Genomic DNA, 15157 nt, shown 5'->3' on the forward strand with positions numbered 1-15157 from the left:
GAAAGGGAAAGGAAAGGGTTACTTTGTATCTTCCTCTAAAAGAAGTTAGTTACACTTTCTGAATTTACATATTTTTCCAGAATGAGTGAAATCTGGGACAAATTTTCCAACCAAGCTAAAAGCCTCTGAACATATATAACTAGAATGCTAATAGATACACCACTAAATATATCATAACAAACAAACAAACAAAGCAATCCTTTAGCATCAAAGCTGATTCCCAGCTTGACATACACATTAAAATAGCAAAAAATGTGGGGAAGTAAGATGTGAGGAGAAAGTGGAGGGGGAAGGTAAGCAAGAACATGGAACAACAATTTTAGTCATTGCTAATATCAAATATATAACATGAAGAAATAAGACTATGTTACATTACAAACTGTGGTTAAAATACACTTAAATGTACCTAACTATATAGTAAGAAGTGTTCCTACACAACAAGGAAGATTACAAGTTGGAGCAAAACAATATTACTGAAAGGCAGAGTTCTGTTTTTCCCTCATTGTGGAGTGGTTTTGGGGAATGTGAGTGTTTTTGGGGCTATGGGGAGTTTGGGGTTTTTTTCCTACAAACAAACTTCCTAAAAAGCAAGAGGGTGAAGTGTTCCAAAATATTTGGACCTTTAAAACCATAATTTAAAGATAATAGAATCACAAACCATTTCTATACTAGCAGAAACAATACTATTTTCTGAGATGTTTTACTAGGAAAGAGAAGAGTGTTTCAGGCTTGGTGGTTTTTTTTTTTTTGTTTTTTTTTTTTGTTTTTTTTTTTTTGTTTGGTTGTTTTTTTCCCCTTTGTTTATTATTAATCTTAAAACATCTATATTTAGCATTATATGGTCATAGGTGCTGAGTCAGTAGCAAAAGATTGTCAGCAATCGCAAATAATGGAAAAACTTGACCAAAATTGTATTTGTAAATGCACTGCTAATACACATCAACATGAAAAAAAAACAAAAACCAACCCCAACCAGACAGCAGTGGTTTGTCTAAAAATACTGCAATTGAAATTAACTCAGCAGTACTCATGAGAAGATTCTTACCTAAAAGGACTAAGGTAGATGCATTTTTGAATATTTTTCAAATTTAGGAAAATATCGTAGCTAATACTCTCGGTCATTCTGACTCAAAATTCTTTTAAAACACTGAACCTGTTAAGAGGGTGGTACAGCGAAGCTCTTTGTAAGATGTACACTGTATCTTTAACAGTCTGCCTGCAACAAGATTATAAAAGGGTGTATTTCTAGAAAAGGGTGAATATAATACAACACAACTTCCAGGCAGAGACACATTTATGCTCTGTCATTAGGGCATGGTACTCAGAACAATTACATTCTTCTCCACTAATAGCTCAAATCAAGATGTTAATTACTGACATGCTTTATCTCATACCCCATTTCAAAAGCCTTAGCACTTAGACTTACTGTTGCTCGCATCCTTTTATTTCTCTCATTCAACTGGTGCTACCACAGTGACAAAGGATGAAGGAAGATTCAACAGGCACCACTCCGGCTGCTCCAATCTGTTCCATTCACTTAATACTGAGGTAATCTTCGGGGATGTGTTGAGCACTGCCCCCCTCCCGTTAACAGGGCACCTGAACCTGAACACCACGCAGGAGGATCCCCCTTCACCTTCCTCTATTGCTGTGCGTCCACGAAGCATGTGGAGGCAGGACGTGAAAGGTAGGATCAATTAACAATATAGTCAGCAATACCTACCTCAAGGCTTCCTTCCTATCAAATTAGCCAACGTACAGTGAGCTTCCTGCTGTACATGAATGTATCATGTCACCATAGCAACTAAATCAACAAATAGCTGCTGCAGCATCTGCTTCTGGATCATCTAACGTCAGTCAACAGAAGGTTCGGGTTTAAGAGAACAAAGCTTCCAAATATATGTCGTTTTATAACTGCATTTTTAATTTAGCTTCCTGATTCCCAGATAGGATATACTAACTCAGAATGAACCAACTTCTCACTTTATAATCTGCAATACAGTTTATGACTTCATTTCTCAAGTAAGCCAGAAATAAGGGGGGAAAAAAAGCTTTGTAAAAGAATAAAAAGAAACAGCAAAGAAATAATCAATGAGATTCTAATGCACTCTCTCAAACACTGTGCTACTTTATACCATGCATTTACTAAGAGATATGAAAAGAAAGAAGTATGTTTCTGAACTTTGCTTTATAATTTACATATGTCTGCCCTGAATAATACTATAGACTGAAATACCTTTTATTAAATATTAATATTAGAGACATTTCAGATAGCTGAAAAAGATGGTTTCCCTCTATTAGTCTCCAGAGCTAAACTGAAAACATCCGGTATTGTTTTCTGGCAACCTCACATCTGTGGTTTTTAAACCAAACAACAGAGGGGGACCGCAGGCACACCCTCACCTGAAGAAAGACAGTTTACACAGGGCAAAACATACATCCCTCTCCTCTTCTGAGAAATCATTTCAATAATCATTTATGCTCTACTGGTTTAAGTCCTAACTCACAGGCAGACCAGATATAGAAAACTGCTTTGAAATTGTCTTGGTATTCAGAATGCAAAAACATGACATTACAGATTAAATGCTGTCTAAGGTATAAAAACTTCTAATGTTACTAACGTTTAATGTCTTCAGAGGTAATAAGTGTACAAAGAAACAAAGTGTACAAAGTCCTTTTACATAGAAGGACCCAAAGCTACAGCTTACTTAAAATAAAAAAGTAACTTTCTTTTAACTTTAAGTCATATTCCTAACATTTGATCAGCATGAAATTATTTACCAAGTAAAAGATTCCTAGGCAGAAAGTATCGATTATTCATATCCAGTATAATTTTATTACTAAAAACACCTACTTTTAGTTTGCAAAGCAGATGTTTTTCCACCCATCTTTTGTTAAAAGGAAAATCATTACATCTAGGTTGGCTCCACAGCGTGTGGTCCAGTGAGCAAGGAAAACTAGACACAGACTTGACACTAACATTGCTGTCGCTCCCATACAAACTTTCTGTGATTTGTGGGTTTTTCACTTCACCTGTGCCAGAGTTCCCACTTGCAGGGATAGCCAACAGTATTGCTAAGTTCATCCATGCTACTGATCAAAGAATACTGCAAGACTTGAATGTTGTTATTCATTAGTAGCACAGAAATTGCCAGATGGAATCACATCTGTGGTCAAGCCAAGGTGATGTCAGTTACAAACACAGCACAAGTTGTTTTTCCATTGACTGTATGTTCAAAATCTGGTGCTTATATCATAACAAGACTAATGAGGCTATGAATTACTCTATTCCATAATCAAGCCCACTATCACTTAAAAACCATATTAAATGGGAAAATGCCTAAGATCTATGTAACAGGTACTGCAGGGAGTATATGATTATTAAATAGAAACACTTGACATCAGTAATAAAAGCTAAATTTAAACAGTACCTTAAATTGTTCTAAATTGCTAAAGCCTTATGAATTTCATGGTCATGAAGTGTTACTTCCAAGTGCTTCTTTCTTAAAGTCATATTTCAAAAGATCTTTCTGTCCCCCATCTTCATTTAAACTTAATAAAAGCTTCCTCTCTCCACATGTACATTGGCTACCAACCAATAAAGAGTTTTGAAAACTTTAGATTACGCTTTATGACACATCAATTCGTGGCAGACCCAGCACACAACATTACTGTGTTATCTATAAGGAAACGTCAGAATTTTCTTTTTTTCCTTAAATTATCTTCTAGTTTTAGTATCAGTAACAGACAAAAACAGGCTTCTCACCATTTTTTATAGAAAATGCCCTATAGACTTTGATCTCTGCCCAAGTAATGTGATATAACACTCATAAACATCAAAATTGTAAATCATCTGTTTTCCACTGTATTTATTTGAGTAAATTCCAGTTTACAGATTTTCCATGACCACACAATTCTCTACCATAGCATCTGCCAGTACTGGCTATAAGGATCTAAATGCTCTAGATATAGAGTTTAAAACTTTCTTCATGAAGAATAACAAACGTATGGGCAGTACAGGACATTAACAAATCTTGGGTATCAGGACCAGAGAGGTAATCAATACAGAATTAATTGTTACATAATATGTTGCAATAGCAATTTACATGCTTGGGATTTTAAAAAAACCAAATACAATCCGAACTATTTCAGCTTACATAGACAATAGCTGCATGTTTGGAAAAAGTGATTGAAAGAAGACATCTTCTCAGTGACATGGTTCTAAGGCCTGTATTTTCAGAGGACAGACCAAGCAACTCTGCATCACTTGTCTAAAAGGCAGCTGACAGATAATAAAATCAGTAAACATTTAATCTTTAACCATTGCTACAAGATACTGTCAGCACCACTGATTGTGCTAAGATGACAGAATATCCCCAGAAACAACTGGAAATAGGGAGATTGGAAAGATGGTGAGACTGTTCACTGGCACTGGCATTAAAAAACCATAGATCTCAAAAAACTTTCATTGCTTTTTGTAGAAAGGTAGGCTGGAAAGATACAGGAATTGTTGATTTTTTTTTCCCTAGAAAACAAATTTATCAAAGGTTTTAAAATTTCTTACTGTACTTGCGTTTCTTCCCCCTCTTTTCACATGGAAGATGATCAGCTGAAAAATATCACTACTCAGAAGGGCAGGCAAAGATGATTTCTAGTCTAGTTTTGTAAAAATACAAGGTTTTTCGAGAAGAACGAATAAAAGATAAATGTTATTCTGCATTGAGTGTCACTGATAAATGTTCAAGACTTGTTAGTGTCCACATATAAAAGTGCCAATCAGTGTACATTCCACAAGTGTCTGTCTCATTCTTTAGTATTAAGAAGTAATTACAATTTTGTTCTACTTGCTTCTTGTCTCTTCTCTTTTGCATTCTCAGTTCTCACAGCTTGCCTAAGCAAAGTTTTATTTGCCTCATTTACAGCAAACCCAATCTGTCTCATTAGCATTGACACAGTCTGTAGCTAGCAGATAGTGCACAGAAAATTCATTACTTAAAATAATACCACTATTATATCTTTAAATCAGCAAAAGTATAACCATAAGGGTAACAGCAGTGTTTCAAAGAATCTGGATAATGCAACAGACAAACATTTGGGCTTCAAAGTTTTAAGCTAATCCATGTTTACAGAGAATTAGAAGGAAGCAGTGTTAGGGGCAGTCACTGAACTCTGGAACTCTGAGGCATCTGGTCATGGCCAGTGGTTAGACACATCAACCTCTAAAAAGAAAAACTTTAATACTTCAATCAGATTATTCTCATTTCATTATTTGTTGTTTGAAGTCCCTAGGAATTCAGTTTCACAATGCTAAGCGAAAGTGGATGAGAAACAGAGCTCACACTGCACAGCCAACATGTAGCAGGGGAAAACTAAGGTTTCAGCTAATACTCCACAGGGGCTAGTCTGCCCAGCAGGCATCTTCCTTGATCAATCTGCCTATTTGCAACAGCCCAAATGTCTTATGGACTAGAAGAGAATTTTTTTATTTCCCAACATTGCTTCTGACAGCTCAGATTCCTGTTTGCTGATATAGCAATTTAAAAGCCCATAATATTTAAGACTGATGGATGTGTTTAACTTTTTTATCCTAAGTACAGTATAAAAGGAAGTGGCAAAGGAACAGTGTTTCCTAGTTATTAAAAAGAGCATTTAATTATAAAAGCCCCAAATGTTAAGAATTTCAATATTACTTCCAAAGTAGCCTTTTTTTTACCCTGAAAAAGTAGCCCATGTACCCAGTTTTATGTAAATATGGGCATCACTGTCTATCAAAACACCATGACAATACAAACTTGAGCTGGAAGAGAGATTAAAAGATACATCTCAATTAGATCAGACTGGAAAGACGTAGTCAGTCATGGACCAGGGGCTTGGTGGAAGAAATCTCTACAACCCAAATCCTCTACTTTAAACAGAGACGGAGAAAAAATAAAGGCAACTGCCATTTTTTTGCTATAGTGTGTAAAGTATAGTCTGAGTCTATCTGTTTGTAGGTAATGTCATTCTGGCTGCTGTATAAAGTGTATAATTCTGTAACAAGGGCTCATGGACTCCACCCAGTTATGGCAAAGCCTCAGTCTCTAGGGAATGGAATATGGCAGACTATTTTAGTTGGAAGGGATCTATGATGATCACTTAGTCCAACTGCCTGACTGATTGAGGGCTGACCAAGTTGTTGTTAAGGACATTATCCAAATGCCTCTTAAAATACCGACAAGTTTGGTTGGGACTTTGGCCACAACTCTAGAAAGCCTGTTCCAGCATTTGACCACTATCTCAGTAAAGAAATACTTCCTAAGGAAGAAACGGGTTTCAGCTAGCAGAGGATGTACCTCAGATAACTTATTTGCCAAGTGTGTAATTCTCACATATTTTAAGAGTGGACTTTCTGTAACTAAAAGTATGACTTTTCAAAGTATTTACATTTTTGTCACAACTTACTATGTGAGATTAGAGGAGCTGTCTTTTGAGGAAACATAGGTAAGCACTTGGGGTGACTTTGTAGGTCTTGGAGTTTAGTGTTCAGGTCATGGCTTACTCAGCATTAAGTGTCCCATTGCACAGAGAAGAGGTGAGACGGGATCGTGCCTGGGTCCTGGATACTGTCCAAGTGTTAACTATACCCTTCCAAACCTTACTGATAGACGAGCACACAGACCCAGCAACCAGACCCATTTGCAACAGACTGCAAGAAAAACCAAGCTACCCCAATGCTTATAGCACCAGGCAATTTGCACCTTCTCACCTCATAAAAAAAGAGAGGGAGAAAAAAAGTAAAGATTTTTAGTCACCTTTGTACACCATGAAAGGGATCATCTCCTGGACATGCTTATTTCTTCCCACTGACTGTATTATCAACCTACAGTGACTAACTGACTTGAAATTTAATTTTCATGTGTCATCCAATTCTCCCAAATGTCAGTTTCTGAACAGATTAATTCAACAGGGGCTGAATGCCTCCAGTATCTTGGGAAGAATCTACTGTATCAGAGACCAAAATTAATCTAGGATTCATATCATGCATATGAAAACAGACATTTTGGAGAGAAAAGACAATTACTGAAAAGTTCTATGAGGATGCTTCATTCTATGAATTTTCATACCAAATAGAAGCAGAAAAGGCTATGAACTACACAGCCTTTACTCTTGTTTCTACACTTATTTTCAAACAGAAAACAATAAAATAAACATATCTGAATGGTAGTATCAATTGTGCAATAAATCTTCTCAGCAAAAGCAGTATAGTATTCATACATTACTATACATCAAAGTATTTTGATTCCTCACTTTCTGCTGAGGATGATGCCTTCTAGGAAATTGAAAGCAAATTTTCAATGCATCTGCAATCAATGATACAGTTCAAATAAATTGGAAAAAATATTCTGATCTCCAATGCAAAAAAAAAAATTACACTTAACTAAGAAAACTTCACTCTTCTTAACTAAAAAACATGATTAAGTCAGGGGAAGGATCTACTAACCATTAGTCCTCAAAATTCAAATATTTTTAGCTTTTCTTTGTGTTTTTTTCTTTGTTTTAAAATCATAGCCAACAACCAGTTAAAAGCTTCCATGGAAAAGATTTTTCTGTATATGGAATGTCTCATGTAAGTTTGATTATGTATTTTGCAGGGATGGTTGCTACACAGAAGTACTAATCAATCCTGGGGAAAATACAGCTTGATAATGAGCTTCCATAAGCTGGCACTGAAGCACTGCACACCTGAGAGTTCCAATGGTTCCACTGAATACATTTCTGCTGCGCTTCAGTGCTATGAAGTCACTGAAGAATGGAAGAATAATTGTCAACTAAAACAAACTTCAATGAACCTCCAAAATGAAAAAGTTAGACATATCTGCTAATTCAACAGAGCCAAAGGGGATGTAAAAAAAAAAAATAAAGGTAAAAAAAGCAGCCAAAAAGGACAGAAGCAACCATGCACACAGTCTGTGTTCTGTGAAATCAAAGCACAGATAGAAGAAAAGAAAACAGCACAATATGGAAAGTGATGGAAAGTGAGAACAGTTATAACACTACATGTTGTTAAACAACTTTTAACACAGATATTTTTTTTCGTGTTGAGGAAAAGACCATGAAACATATTGCAGTTCTAGGCTTGATTTTCAGCAGCAAGGCGAAACCAAAGCAAGCTGGAATTTGATAATGTACCATATGGTTTTCAGAAGCAGAAGTGCCAGAACAAAAACCTAGGAAACTCATTTAGCAATCTAGTCTAGATTTATATTTTCCAACACCATCTTCACCACTATATTTTTTTCTCTAATGCCACATATGTAAACAATCTGAAAGCCAAAAAGGGGACTACTTCATTTGTTTTATAGCCATCTATTACTCTGCTGACTGAAGATATCCTCCTATGATAACAGGTTAATAATAACAACTTTGATATCAGAGGTTTAAATATTTAAAGAAGAAATTGGTTTTAGGAACACTAACCTGTAGACTTGATGTTAAATATCTACTTAAACACACACAATACACATACTCTACACATATATACACACAGAGTGGGATTTTTGGAAAAAACCCACCAAACATCCAAACTTCTCAATAAAATCTGGAGGATAAGCAAGCAACCTCCCAAGCTAGAAGTATTACTTTATCCCTATACCTTGAAATAAAGTTGAAATAAAGTCAACTAAAGGTCAAACACTATGTCCCATTCCCCAGAGAAAAGGAAATGGTTAACAGGCACAGGGCTACTCTGAGAGTGCTATTATATTTTCTGGTAATAAAGGACACACAGGTGATATAGAAATGTCTTACCTTGCAACTCCTAGCTTTAGTGGGAAGGTACTGTGAGGGCCCAGAACTCCAGGGCTGCTGCATACTTGTGTCAGCAATTTACTGAATTGTTTTGGAACAGCACTGGGTGCTGTAGCAACTTTCCAAAACAAGTTAACATCAGTGTGTTAAAGTAGTTTGAACTCTTGCCTCTTCTTTTCCTCTCCTTCCATCAAATCAGGACTCACATAATCAAGCACATCCTTCCTGTCCAGCCTCAGCAATAATCACTAAAGCATCACTGCACTAGCTACACCCTTATGTGAAAAACCCTCAAGCACGTCTGTCTTCATACCATGTTTTCCCAGTTTCACTTGGTTTCTCTCAGCTCCATTGTCCATCTACAATCTTACTCACCATCAAGACATAAGAAGTACATTATGCCCTTGTGCTGAACACAGTGATAGGAAGTTGTAAAAGCAAGCAGCACTTCCATGCTTAACAGAGGAGGAGGAGCCAGCGGGCTCGGTCTTTGCTTTTCCTTTTCCCTGGTTTTACCCTATGAAACACAATACTCCCTTGTTCTGTGGGACAGACAACCAGGCCATCTCCCACAACAGCACTGAGTGACACGCAAACATCCACACAGTTCCCCATGTTTCCTGACTGAACACTAACACATTCCTCTAACTTTGTGGATTGTTTTGTTTTAAAACATGGTGGAAAGTTACAGCTTTAACCTGATCAGACACTTCCGTTATTTGAAGCATATGACCTTTCATCTTAACATGTTCAAATATTTGTACTGCTATTTCACATTTGCACTGCTAGCAGAACTTCAAGTGTTCGAAATAGATTATCTTGAAGATATGAACTGCTCCAGAAAACTATGGAATGGTCTGTATCCATTTGGTAAGTCACTTATGCAATATAAACAATCTAAGTCACCATAATTACAAGAGTTAGTTCTGGTAAAATGCAAGATGGGGTAAATTGATTTAAAAACTCCTGAGATGTTTTTCAGCTGAACAAAAACCTTGCAATTTTAGTATACAGCTAGCTAGTCTAACATAAAAAATAACCAACATAGAAACAAAATAGTTAAATAAAGAATTTTCTACTGGTTTTCAATACCTTTCCAGTCAGGACTGACTAAAACTAATTAGTTCAGCTACAGACCAACTTATACACTATGAATATAGAAGAAAATATCCATTTCTTTACATGGACAAAACAGTTCTGAATTTTGATTGCAGTAACACAAATTTTGTCAGCTCTACAGGTTAAGTTATAGTTTATGCAATCCAACACCAATGCTGTTAAGAAAAGAACTGGAGAGGTACTTTTCATACATCAAGGAAGTAATCACTAAAAATGTGTATCTGTAGCTAAGTAAAAAGACTTACAGAAAAATAAATAACTCCATCATAAAGACAGAAGTATTCTCCCTTCTTATACCTTCAAAGTTCAAGGGAAAACAAAGGAATTCAATGAACTAATATTCAATTTAAAATATTTTTTAGAAGTATGAAAAAGGCTCAACAATGTTTTGTACTTGATTATATCATACTTTCCAAAAGAACATTTAAACTCACATAAGATTCAAAACCTTGCATGATTACAGTGTAAGCTTGCCAGTACAGCCTGACGGTCTTATTTTTATGGAGGGCAGAACACGTAACTCAGTCTCAACTATGTTTGAAAGGTCACGGTGAACAGGGGAAGTTCCCAAGGACTAGAAGAAAGCAAATGTCAGTGCAATCTTCAAAAAAGGGCAAGGAGGAGGATCCAGGGAGCTAGAAGCTTGCCAAGATCACCTTTACCTCTGAGAAGATGAGTGAACAAAGCTTCCTAGAAGCTGTTTCCCAATGCATTAAAGATGAAAAGGTGATTTGGGGTAGTCACTATGGATTCACAACAGGTAAATCATTCCAGACAAACCTGCATGGCCCTCTACAGTGACATTACTAGCATGGTGAATGAGAGGAGAGCATAGCTAATGTGTATCATGACTTCAGCAAGGCTTTTGACACCCTTGAATAACACAGAAACTGATGAAGCACAGATAGAGTATAGACACTTAAGTAAACTGAAAACTGGACCAAATACCAATCTTGAAAAGTTGTGATCAGCAGTGCAAAGTCTAGCAGGTGGCCATCCACTGGTCACCGACTGCAGTGGTTGAAAGTGGGGCAGACAAAGACTACAGTCTTCTTTAAAGATCTGGATGGGACAAAGCATATCATGAACAAGCGACACAAATCTGAGTGGAGCAGCTGATGCACTAGATGGTTGAACTGCATCGAGAAATACAAACTCTAGAATTGTCCAGGCAGACACTAACATACAAAAGAAAGTCTCACTATTCAAGCTACCCAGTTGTAAGCAAGTATCAGTGTGGAGATCATAGTTATTTAGCACATGTGCCTCAGCTACTATGTTCTACCATAGGGAAGGGGTTTTTTTTCTTTAATAAGATCATGCAGCAATATAAATATGTAACTTCCAAACTAAGACACAATCATGCCTTGAGAACTTGGCAGGTATTTGGTCCCATTCTTCCACGAAGAGGTTCTTCCACAACACGGGTCTTCTGCTTCATACTACTTACAAATCTCATGTCTGTACCACTTCTGCCTTTACCTCAATCTCTAACATACATGTATGCCTAAAGCTGCACAAATATATTCCAGATGAAAGATTACTATGTTTTACAATGTCAACATGTCAGGGATGTATTGGAAGGGAAAAAAAAAACAAACTGAAGTCTCCTTACCTGTTGTGCTCCATCCCCACTAACAATAGGGGAAGTCAGAAGAGGAATTTCACTACTTATAATTGAAGTGGTATCCAGTAACGGCGGATGTTCTGCCATCATTGATGGTACACTAATTCACAAAATCACCTGCAGAGAAAAGTTACTCAGTTGGTTAAACTATATAAATATTTCTGAAAAATTATCCTTAATACCTGCTCACTTTAGAAATAACAACAACAAAAGAAGATTATGAAATTAGAAACCTTAAGAAAGTATATTTCCACAACAACCAGCAACCACACAAGCCTGAAGACGTTTTTGTCAGCTAGTACAAGCCTTGGTTATATAGAGAGGGTGCTTTACACCCCCTCTAGCGGCTGAACCTCAGAAAAAGACAGATCACTTCCCTGGAGCTAACAAACCCGAATCTTTTAACTTCATAACAAACCAAGGTTTCATCTGACTGGCACTGCTGACAAAACATCTACTGAGGAAAAGAGAAAAAAAATAAAAAAAATCAGTTGCTTTAGAACTTACATATATAGTGTCTTTGTTTATGTGAAACTGGTAAAAAACTAACAGGGACACTTTTTTTCTTTTTTAATAACTGACCTACTTTTCCTATTATTATAAAAGATAAATACTTTAGGAACAACTCGTTACTAGAAAATGTCCTACTGATGCACAAATAAATGAATAATAATAATAAAAAATCTTCTGCACAATATGACATTTCATAATTTTAAAATTTATTAGACCCAGAAATAAAGCTGTGTCACTTTGATAACAGTGGCCTTTAATCAGCAGCTAGAACTTGGAGAGGAAGGGAAGAGATAATGCCCATATACACAATTGAAATCCTCATAAACATACTACAAAAAAGCTTTTGCTAGCGCACATTGTAAAGTTACAAGGAACCTGATAACAAGAAAAAAAGCCACGGGCAAGAGGCCCATGAAAGCAGTGATACACTTTAATTCTGAGGGATATCATATAACAACATTACAGAAAGCAGGATTCAGCCCAGCATTCCTTTCAATTATATTAACAAGTCACAAGTAACATGTTTTCTGATATTTTGCATCTTAGTGCTATATGAAAACTGGATGGAAGAATTAAGACTGAAAAAGCTGAAGATTAACATTTTTCCGTGCTGGAAGTAAGTACTGCAAGTCTAAGAAGCTGCTTCTGAAATTGTGTTTAATTTTGTTTAAAAAAATATCACTGAATTACATTGGTTTACTGTACCAGTCTTAACTCAATCCCAGCTAGACCTAGTCCACTTAGCTTTTGGAATAAAAAAAGAATTAAATCAACAAGAACTGAGAAACTGATATTTCTTAACAAAACAGAAAGACAGATGGAAAGAATTCACTAGGGGTGGAGGGCACATTCAGAATTCCCACATGTTAATCACATTTTGCATCTGAAAGCAGTGCTTTACATCAAACATGGACATAAAGATTAGGCTGAGAAGAAGCTTGTACAGTATTTCTAAAGCAGAACTGCCTCTCTTAGCAAGTACTTACAGTAGCCTGGTGAAATAAAGTAAATAGAATTTTTGTGTTATACAGCCTGACAGCCAGTAGTGTTACAGGCTTTTACAAGTTTTGCTTTGATATCATCTGGCTACTGAAACTCCCTACAAAGACTTCCAAACTTCTAGTTCAGATATACTGTCTGCTCATTAACAGAGGTATTTACTAGTCACAGCATTAACTTCAAATTAAAAAAAAATAAAAAAAACCTGTAAAAATGGAAGGAGTGATATAGTCAGCTCAATGACACTAACTTCAGTACCAAGCTCTAGAGATACTTGGTTAACTGGTACAGCTTTGCACTCAGAGGCATTGCCTAAAACTTCATCCCACCCAATGGACTGTTTTTACTTGCTTATCCCTCTAGGGTGGATATTGTAGCTCTGCTGTGGGCTGAAATAGTACAGTGCTCTCAGTACCAGAGCAGACACACATTAATAAAGCACTACAGGCCTCTTGTACAGCTACACATATACAGAACAGCTTAACTATTCTCATACTGATGGTTGTCCTACTGTAAAACTAGGAACTTCAATAAAAATGCATTCTAACATTACTTAGGTGATTCATTTCCTTCCATGGTAGAATCTGCAAAGATTTAAATCGGAAAGAAAGAAAAATCTCTCTAGGTTAAAACACTCAAACCTATCTGTGATTACTCAGGAATTCATCAATGCCTATGCCAAGTCATTTATACCTGCTTAGCCAGACTAATTGGTCTCTCAAGCAATAAGGACAGAGTTTTTTTATTCCTACCTTACTTTAAAAGCTTTCCTCATCATCAAACAAATCCTCCAGGCTACAGTCAGTCTCCACCACTTCTGCAGGTGGGCAGAGGGCTGATGAAAGTTATTTGGATTACCTTTCAAGCCAGCAAGTTTGATGGTAAGGTTCCCCACAGGATATTATCCAATGACTGTTTAAGGCTAAATGAATGCACAGCCCGAAAGCAGAGGTTAGAATCAAGGCACCCCTCCTCCCACAACAGCTACAACCAGGCTTGATGTTGTGCCATTTCTTGGTCTTACAGCTCACATATTTTCTGCTACTATCTAAAGTGTCACAGGAAGAAAGGCAATCCAACACTCCAAGCAATAATGCGACACACTCCTGACCTAAACTGGCTTGAATTTCCCCATGTTTAAGGTAAATGGAGCTCATTATTTACAAGCCACCATGCTAATGACTAGTCTCTTGTATCAGAAAGCACTAATTGCCTTTATCACACACTTTTGACTGAATTCGTAACTTATGATGCACTCAGTGTGATCACCACTTATTAGCCATAAATCAAAACACGTCTATCAAATTAAACACCAGTGAGAATTAAACATAACCTGAACTGACTCAAATACAAACGTCATTACAACCTTCAGGCCTTCCAAGACAGGAATAGCTCTGAGCATGTCTAACATCTGGTCTCAGGTTCATTTATTCCTAGAATCATTTAGGTTGAAAAAGACCTTTAAGATTATCAAGTCCAACCATTAACCCAGCACTAAATCATGTCCCTAAGCACCATGCCTACATATCTCTTAAATACCTCCAGGGATGGTGACTCCACCATTTCCTTGGACAGCTTGTGCCAATGCTTAATAACCCTTTTGGTGAAGAATTTTTTCCTACTATCCAATGTAAACTTCTCCTGGAGCAACTTAAGGACATTTCCTCTTGTCTTATCACTTGTTACCTGGGAGAAGAGACGGACCCCCACCTGCTCCACCCTCCTTTCAGGCACTTGTAGAGAGTGAAAAAGTCTCCCCTGAGCCTCCTTTTCTCCAGGCTGAACATCCCCAGCCCCTCACCAGACTGCTCCAGACCCTTCCCAGCTCCAATACCCTTCTCTGGACTTGCTCCAGCACCTCTGTGTCCTTGTAGTGAGGGACCAAGAACTGGACAGAGGGTTGAGGCGTGGCCTCACCGGTACAGGGGCACAATCCCTGCCCTGGTCCTGCTGGCCACACTATTGCTGATCCAGGCCAGGATGCCATTGGCCCTCTCGGCCACCTGGGCACACTCTGGCTCACATTCAGCTGCTGTTGACCAGCACCCCCAGGTTCTCTTCCACCAGGCAGCTTTCCATTCTCTTGCACAGGTGTTTAATGGTTCGATTTGT

General features: G+C 37.2%; 1 protein-coding gene across 4 annotated transcripts in view; it reads right to left on the bottom strand.

The window, feature by feature from the left end:
* The window catches only part of FNDC3A (fibronectin type III domain containing 3A), a 111987-nt gene that overhangs the window by 81670 nt on the left and 15160 nt on the right, over positions 1-15157 (bottom strand). For 2 of the 4 annotated variants that reach the window (XM_066313263.1, XM_066313261.1), the window contains exon 2: positions 11522-11650. The exons of 1 other annotated variant lie outside the window; for it this stretch is intronic. In XM_066313263.1, coding sequence (XP_066169360.1) covers positions 11522-11623 — 102 coding nt within the window. In that variant the 5' untranslated portion in view covers positions 11624-11650. Of the gene's footprint in view, positions 1-11521; positions 11651-15157 lie in introns of those variants that run through there. One more of the 4 variants, XM_066313266.1, reaches the window with a different exon arrangement.

This window comes from Sylvia atricapilla, chromosome 2 (assembly GCF_009819655.1).
Source record: "Sylvia atricapilla isolate bSylAtr1 chromosome 2, bSylAtr1.pri, whole genome shotgun sequence".
Taxonomy (NCBI): domain Eukaryota; kingdom Metazoa; phylum Chordata; class Aves; order Passeriformes; family Sylviidae; genus Sylvia; species Sylvia atricapilla.